General features: G+C 37.7%; 1 protein-coding gene across 1 annotated transcript; it reads right to left on the bottom strand.

The window, feature by feature from the left end:
* Positions 1-3,063: 3,063 nt before the first annotated feature.
* Positions 3,064-4,257, bottom strand: LOC147615093 (uncharacterized). Its single transcript, XM_086778890.1, has one exon. The coding sequence runs from the start codon at positions 3,991-3,993 to the stop codon at positions 3,385-3,387; it is 609 nt and encodes a 202-aa protein (XP_086635016.1). The 5' UTR covers positions 3,994-4,257; the 3' UTR covers positions 3,064-3,384.
* Between the last annotated feature and the right edge of the window lie 4,821 nt (positions 4,258-9,078).

Raw genomic sequence — 9,078 nt, 5'->3', positions numbered from 1 at the left:
ATGAAGTCTATGGCCATAGAAGAGGTTTATTGAAGGCAAAGTTGTCTCTAGATTTAGATAGAAATCCAACGATCCAAATGGTCAAATTTTAGACGGTAGTGAGAACTACAATTTATCACTTTATTTTATTTTGATCTAATAGTTTGATTATGAGTTATAGTCTTTGCAAAAACACAGCTTACAGTTAAATTTTGAGCCATGAAAATGATAATAGTTGTTGTTTTGAAAAATTGATGAAAATTTGGATTCTCGGGTCCACTTTGTTGATTCTGGAATCCAAAATTCCATGACAAACTGACGTTTCTATCATGTGATAAGTAAAATTTTCGTCCAAAAAAGGAGAAATTTTGGTCCATAATAATTTTACTTTTATTACATGAAAAATTAGTCCGTTCAGTGAAAAACATTTTCATCGCGATGGTATTTTTTCTGTTGATGGAAAAAATTTCCGTCAATGAGAATTTGGATTCCAGAATCCACTTGGATTCTAGAATCCAAATTTCCGTGGTTTGAAATTTTTGTCGTCAAAAATTTTTCCTTCAAAAATTTCGGTCACTGGAAAATTCCATCTCAACGAAAATAATTCTGCCGAACGAAAAAAATTCCATCAAAAATTCCATCAAGGGAATCCAAAGTCTCATCAACAAAAACTTTTTCCATCAAAAATTCCATCGACGGAAAAAATTTTGTCGAGGAAAATTTATTTTGTCAACAAAAAAAAATTCGCCAAGGAAAATTTGGATTCTAGGAATCCAAATTTTATCATCGCGACGAAAATTTTTTTCGTCAACGGGAAAAAAAAATCCGTCGATGAGAATTTGGCCAAATTCTCGAATCCAAGTGGATTCTAGAATCCAAATTTTCGTCAATAAATTGAAATTTACATCGTCGGATAGAAATTTTCGTTGATAAAAATTTAGATTCCAGAATCCAAGTGAATTTTGGAATCCAAATTCTCATCGATGGATTTTTTTTTCCATCAACGATCTTTTTTCATCGACAAATTTTTTACCGTCGACGAAATAATTTTTTCGTCTTATAAAAGTAAAATATTTGTTCATTATGGACCAAAATTTCTCTTTTACAGGACAGAAATTTCACTTTCATGATAGAAACGTCAATCTTTTGGAATTCGAGAATCTACTTTGTCAATAAAGTGGATTCTATAATCCAAATTTCCATTAATTTTTCAAAACGACAATTGTTGTAATTTTCATGGTTTAAAATCTAAATATTATAAACTAAAATTTAGGTTTTTACAAAGACTATAACTCTAAATCGAACTACTAGATCAAAATAAAGTAAACTAATAAATTGTAGTACTCACTACCATCTACAATTTGATCGTTTAGATCGTTGGTTTTCTATCTGAATCTAGAGAAATCGTTTCTTTCAGTAAGCCTCTTCTATGGCCATGGACTCCATATACCTTCTTATCTTAATATCAAATATATGCTCTAGTTCAATAATTGGGATAAAGTGCAATGATTGGGATGAAGTTAGTTAAATTCTTGTAGAAGAAAAAGCACATTTTTGTAATTCTAAGTAAAGAATGTATTATAGATTACATAGACATGCATGAATTATTAGTAGTTTTAAAGAATATTAGATCTTGTCATTGACCTTATTTTTTTCATTTTGTTATTTGACATAAAAAGTGAAAAAAATTTCACCTTTAAATTAGCAATATGTACATTTTTTAAAAGAAGTTTGAAACTATGCTTATTTTGTAAAAGTTATAAAAGAAGTTCTCTTTACTGTCTCCAAAAGCTTGTAAAATTGATCAATATTTAGGACTAGTGAAAAATCAAGATAGCCTGTTTTGCAAACGACTACTCACGACTCGTGAACATTTTTCACGACTCACTGTTTATGTGGGATACTTATGGAAACACTTGGCTATCCAGAGTAGAGCTGATAAGGATTTACAATGTCTTCAATGCACAATTACATTGACTACTCTCTATTAGAGGCTTGCCACACCCTAAAGCCTTCCAGTGGAGTTCACAATCTAACCTCTTGCCGATCGTCGCTGCTAAGAAAAGGGCTCCCTTGTGCACTATAAACTTAACAAGAGATGGGGTCTTATGTGGGAAAAACCTCTGGTTTTGGGGGAAACATTAGGCAAATATATGGACTCTCATTTTTGCCCCTTAAGGATTTCCACACCTCCTCTCTCTAGGAAAACGGAATCATGGTGAAATTTTTACAAATCATCTTAGAAGTGAGCGGAGTTTGGACATTTGGAATCTACTCTTCGAGACCTTTCTAATGATATATAGCATGATTAGCAATTTTTCATATTCCAGAAGTCCCCAAGTTGGTGATGACATGCCACATCACACCAATTTGGGACGTCATCACCAATTTGGGGACTTCTTGAATATGCAAAAATGCCCATCATGCTATATATCATTGGAAAGGTCTTGAAGAGTAGATTCCAAATGTGCAATCTTCGCCAACTTTTGATTTGATTTGCAAAAATTTCACCATGAGCTTATTTTTCTAAAGAGAGGAGGTGTGGAAATCATTAAGGGGCAAAAATGAGAGTCCATATTTCGTCTAATGGTATTGGATGTTCTATAGAGTTATGGGCTGTGCTGAGGTATGAGGTGCTTGTGCTTAAACAGACTGGATTTCATATATAACAGTAATCCTACTCACCACATCTTGCTGAAATATCATTTGATCCATGCAGGTGAAAGATTCCTACTCACCACATCTCGCTGAAAGATCATTTGATCCATGCAGGTGACAGATTCGTCCAAAGGAAACTAAGGGACTTGAAAGCTAAGATAGCTTAGCTACACAAGAGAGCAAAGGACAAACAAGATGACAAGCCGATCAGTACAATCTAGGATATGATGATTTTGAGAGAGATAACAGTCACCAAGGATACTATGTTGGTGAAAACTCTCTATCTGATGTAACTCTTCTCTAACTTCTTAATATAAATAGCCATTACTTCGATGAAAAAAGCTCTCTATTTAATGTAACTCTTCTCTAACTTCTTAATATAAATAGCCATTACTTTGATAAAACCAAGACTTGGGCAATGTATGATTTGCATAGATCCATGACTGATTGATATGATTTTAAATTTAAATGAATTTACAGGCCCTTCTAGGGACACTAATGATCGGTCAATAAGCCGTTCCTTCTGGTCCTTCCTATTGATTGAATGCGCAAAGTTTTCGAGCTGCGCCATGTGACTACATCACGGTCATTGCAGCCAGTCTCAGACGAAACACGAATGCCACCTCAAAGAAAACTTCGTTCAAATACTTTGGTAGCATATGAAAGATGCATGGCCAGATTGGATAATTGAGTAGGCCTTTTGGGTTTAAGTAGAGTAGTGCAGGGAAGTGGGGCAAGGCTGTCACCTCAGTTGGGTAGGTGTATGATCTTGGACCAAATCTTGTTGGTCCTATGCATGCTTGTTGCTTGGATGCAGGAGCTAAGAAGCTCGAAGGCAGGGACTTCGCAGGGGATGAAGAGGGCCCCCTTCTGCTGGAATTCATACTCCTGCGCGGCTCGATCCAGCAGGCTCTCGAAGAGCGGGTGGGTGAGATAGAAGAGCGGGATCACGAAACGCTGGTGCTGCTGCCCAACGTAGACGGGCAAGAAGCCCTTGGGGACGTGCGGCCTGGGGAGGACTTTCCTGTGCGGACGAAAGAGCACCTTGGGGATGTGCGAATCCCAACGGCGGTGGCGGTGGTCGGGAGAGGGAAGTCGTGCCCAGCACCTGCGCAGACAAAAGCGCACCTTGGGGATGTGCAAATGCCAAGGGTGGTGGTGGTGGTGGTCGGAATTAGATGGTAGTCGTGCCCACCACAAACGAGCGCTGCGATTGCAGCCGCCGCCCAAAAGCTTCTGCCGCAGGCGCACCCATCTCATGTACAGTTCCCTCAACCACGGGGGCTTCTTTGATCTATTGTTGATTATGAAACCCTCCTCGTCGGAGGCCTCCGCATCTCCTACCATGTCCACCATCAATACTTCTACCACAATATTAACGTTCACAGGGTGTGCACGAGAGCGCAGGCGCAGAGTCTCAGATAAGAGATCTAGAAAACCCCCCCAAAAAAAAAAAAGGGAAGTGGCAGCTGTGCTAAACTAACCACATTAGTTAATGGGGTGACCTAACGGAGCAAGGATGATAATTCTCAGAGAAAAGGGAATCAGTTCTCCTTTCTTCTCGAGAGTGCTTGGCTTTATTTACAATGGGAAGAAGTCCAGCATACGCAACTGTCAAGTTTCCGCACCGACGACGGTGATAAAGGTCTCTCTCCCTTCCTCTCAAGTCGGTAGCATATGGCTTCGTGTTCCATTCTACTGACGTTAATACCTCTTCTTCTCTCTCCCAATTTTCAAAACTTTTGACGTTCATACCTGTACCCAATAAAAAAACAATAATTATAATAATTATAGTGTATTTGTACCAACCCGAGTTGTCCGTACTTTGACCAATTGACAAATAAAGTTTTAACCTAGGGTTGAAACTTGATACCACTACTAAAAAAAGCCACCATAAACCATTATTTTTTGAGCTAGAAAAAGTTCATAAAACTTGGAAATTTGAAAGCTATCATGACTAAAACCTCTTACATCCCACAATTTTACAACCTTAAACCATACATTTTGAAGTACTTTTTAAGTGTACCAAACTGGTTTTTTTTTTCCTTACACTAGTTTATAAAAAGAGTTGTAATCTAGCTCATTTACTTTTATGCTTTTCCATATTATATATAAGGATTTCTTTACTATTACCTTCACAAGTGGTCTAATAAATCATGATTGAGACTACAAACATTTTTAAATTCCAAACAAAGACAAAATTTTTCTTTCACAAGTGGGCTGTAGAGTGTCAACAATCACAAATTTTCATACAATACACACAAGCTTACATTGATTTAACAATTTGCACCATTTCAAACTCCAAACTTGAGCATTCATTTCCATGTCAAGTATTGAATGCCTACAAGTTTAATTTGATTACTTCAAACAAGAGTGGATTTATACATTAATTATATATGTTTACTCACTATATCATGTTTTGCAAGCTTTGGTCTTACTGACACTTAGTGTTACCCTCTAATTTTGAAGGTGTCAAAGCTTTCTGATTGATCATGTTTATTTTATTCGTCTTTATGGCCTTGAAATAAGATGCAAAAAGGACATAATGGCTTCCATATTGTAAACGTTTTGATGAAGTAGGTGATCGTGAGCTACTGCGTGGATGATGTTTGATATAATTTCATGCCTAATTTGACATAAGGCCATATGCATCATAGGAAAATTTGACATGAATATTGGTTTGCTATTGAGTCAAATTCTCACATTTTTAGGTTTTTTTAATAAAGAAATTAATGTCACATGATAATCATCAAGTGAAACATGTGAAGTAGTATATTTTTGTTAAATTCTTTAGAAGACTATAACCAATAGACATGGTCAGAAAATGTCATATCATGATAAAACATTTTTGAGGCCCCACAATTATCATGAAAAAACCATCAATTGTATACAAGGGCACAACTTGTTACCATCCATTGTATACAAGGACACAACTTGTTACCATTGGTAGCTAAGCATTTCTAGGAATCAATTTTTTTAATTTTAGTGCCTTTGAAATGTAAAAAGGTTCCCTAGGAAAAGTCTCCTCTCATCTCATCTCCCCTCCATCATAGTTCCGTAGGAATCCTCTCATCTCCCTTCCATCATAGTTTCGTAGGAAAAGTCTCCTCTCATCTCCCCTCTATCATAGTTTATATAAAGAAGAATTACTTTCATGATGATGCGCAACTCAAAAAACATTATCTTTCACTACTACTTACATTATTTTTACTACTTACATTATTCTTACTACTTACATCATTCTTACTAGATCAATTATGCAATAAGAATTATTGATTCACCATTTTTACTCTCAAAATGATGCCCCATGCAAAAGCATCATACTTCAATACTACCACTACAACATAATGGGCACTAGCATGAGAGCGAAAGGCAGCCACAAAATAGTGAGAGAGTGGTGTAGGTAGTTATATCACGACCATGGTAGGGCTATTTTGCAACTCTTACATGTAGTACTAGCGTGGTTGTGCCACGTGTATAGCCACACAACCGATAGCTGCATCGACTATGAAAGAACTACATTCTCCCACTCGATTCGCGATGCATCGTAGTACCTCTCGTTGCATGACCTATCTATATTTCTCTTCATTTATCTCATTCATCTTCTTCCTTTCTTTTTCTTTCATAGCAGAGTGCTCGCTTCCACAAGGTATTTGTCTCCTCCCTTCTTTGTTCTTCAATCAAAAAGTTTGTATTTTCTATGGTCTTCTCCATTTCGCCTCTCCAATCCCTCTCTCTATATTGTTCTTCGTGTGTTTGGTTTTGTGTTAATGTAAAGACTCTTCATCACGACATCATACTCTCTTTAGCTAGCACTTGAGGTAAGTTCCAACCCTAATTATAATGCTCTTATTCTATGGTCTTTCATGTTTTTTTGTTCTATTTTTAGGGTTTAGGTGTGCAAATATTTTTTCCTAATGCTTTATGGGTGTAAGCATGTTAACGTGCACTAAAAACGTGGTCCAGACATTGCTAACCAACAATGATTGTTAATGGACATTTTTATTCAATTTTAAGAGAAATTTCAGTTAAATTTATTTTTTTGCATAGGAAAAATTTAAATGATAAAAGGGGAATTTCCATTATATTTGGAATTCAATCATTTAGATGGAAAAAGTGAAATTCTTGTCATATTAGGATTAATGGATATTTTTTATGTAATTTTTGAGAGAAATTTTAGTTAAAATTATTTTATCCATGAATAGATTTAAATGATGAAAGAGGAATTTCCATCATATTTGGAATTCAATCATTTAAATGAAAAAAGAAGAATTCTTGGTATATTGAAATATTGAATATTTTTATTTAATTTAAAGAGGAATTTTAGATAGATTTAATTTATGATAAAAGAGGAATTTCCATGATATTTGGATTGCACTCATTAAATGAGAAAAAGAAGGATTTGAATTAATTTTTAGTGTCAAAAGATGAATTTCCACCATAAATCTACCTAAAAAATTAAGGTTGAGAAATTAAGTGATAGAAAGATATCTTTAGATATTTTATTTGGTTAAATCACTAAATTGGTATTTACCCAAAAATAGATGCTTATCTGAAGGGAATCCTTGTTAGAACTAAACCGAATGAATTTGGTTAGACTACGAGAGGGACGGATAGTAAACCTACTTGTCCATCTCTCGATCTTAATCAAGCAAAAACTTCGTAAACCAATTCCAGTTCCTAAATACAAAGAATAGACTACTGTTGAACTAAACTAGTTTTCCTTTGATCGAACTCACCAAGAATCTAGTTGGACAATCAGTCTAATGATGTGTAGATTACCTTGATGAGAGATCAAGGATCCTCATTATGAAACTGGGAATTATGGAAAAAAAAGGGATTTTGTGGAACCAATCTCAAACTGGGAATTTTACTTACACTGGAACGTCTGTTTTTCATTTAAAGGACTATTTTACGCGAGAATGCTGGAGGAAGCATTTGGCATGTGTTTTACTAAGAGGAGGTTTGTTGGAGGGACGTCGCTCGGGCAAAGCCTGTTGAGGTCTTAACCAGCCTCGATACAGTTAAAATGATGCACTTCCAGTACGATGGGCGACGACCGACGAAGCGGTCTCTGAGTGAAGTGCTAGGACACCTAAGGAGGATCATAGAGGGTTCTAACCATGCTATGCACGGGCTCGCGGTTGCTAGGACACCCATGCATGCATCGAGGAAGATTCGAACGGACTAAAAGGAAAGATTTTTGTGAATAAAATTTTGATACTGGATCCCGTTGGTTGGCCAGCTGGTCTTCAACGGAGAGTCCAGAGGACACATTTTGTAATACAGTGGACTCAAAATTTTGGAGGATGATGATCAGTAATATTATGATTTCTATTGAAGGATTGTTTTAAAGCCAACCAAATCTGTTATAAATGGCAATTTCATATTGGGTGTGTACGTGGTATGCTTACCTTAATTTTTGCATGAATCGCAGCTAGGGGGCCTGGAAACTCTTTTCCTCGTCGGTACCCGGACAAAACACAACCAAATCTTTATAAAGGAATCCCACCAATACAGTGGTGACCCATGGGCTGGTTGGGGTTAGGCTGGATCGGAGGATTCCTGCGAAACAATTAAGATACGATTAGTTATGTTAGTTAGATTAAGTCCTGAGAAGACCTTGTTCTGTGGGAGGGGATCAGCAGCAGCAGTTGTGCCTCGTTAAAGGAGGAAAAAAGCGGTGATTCCATGGACCAAGTGCAAGTCTCTTCTTGATCTGACCATGTGACTTCAAGTTTGGTTAGATCAGTTTAACTAGTTAAGACTTTGACTCGTTAGAGTAATTTCTCGTTAGAAGATTTTCCCATGGTGGAATCGCCCGTGCCTTCCGGGCAAGGGGAGTTTTTGCAGGCTTGGTTTCGGGGAGGAACTGCTCGAGCTAGTCTCTCATCTGGACATCCGCGGGGCGAGGCCCGAGTGTGGATCCCTGCCACACGCGGGAGGTCGACGCTGCTTCCGCCATCGAAACCCCGGAGAAGGGTCTCACACACGAGGGATGTATATAGAGGCAAACCAAACAAAGATGAGGTGGAGTGGGTGGACATCACCAAGGAGGACTTGATTATGCCAGCATGTGCCCTCCTCTAGTTTTTACTCACTACACGCTGGATTGATAGATTTAGCAGGTGCAACATGACTACCTTGGCCTATGTGCACCAAGGACAGATGGTTAATTGGGCCGAGTATCTTTACAAAGAGCTTCATACAGTCTGCTCAAACCCACAAGGAAAGCTCGCGGTGATGACAACCACATTACTTACCATAGTCCTTTATCATGAGGCCGAGTGGGAGGAGTTACCCCGTGCCATTCAGCTAAGTGGCACAGATGTGGTGTTCACATCTCTTCCCTCGCCCCACAGACCTCACCCCACTCCTCTCTAGCTAAGAGGCACCAACAGGAACCCAAGGACAAAGAGCCGGTACTCCCACCACCGCCCA

Source organism: Cibotium barometz, chromosome 40 (genome assembly GCF_041138505.1).
Source record: "Cibotium barometz isolate CiBa-2024 chromosome 40, ASM4113850v1, whole genome shotgun sequence".
NCBI classification, from domain to species: domain Eukaryota; kingdom Viridiplantae; phylum Streptophyta; class Polypodiopsida; order Cyatheales; family Cibotiaceae; genus Cibotium; species Cibotium barometz.
The sequence above is the reverse complement of the archived record's forward strand: the minus strand, read 5'-3'. Positions and strand labels throughout refer to the sequence as shown.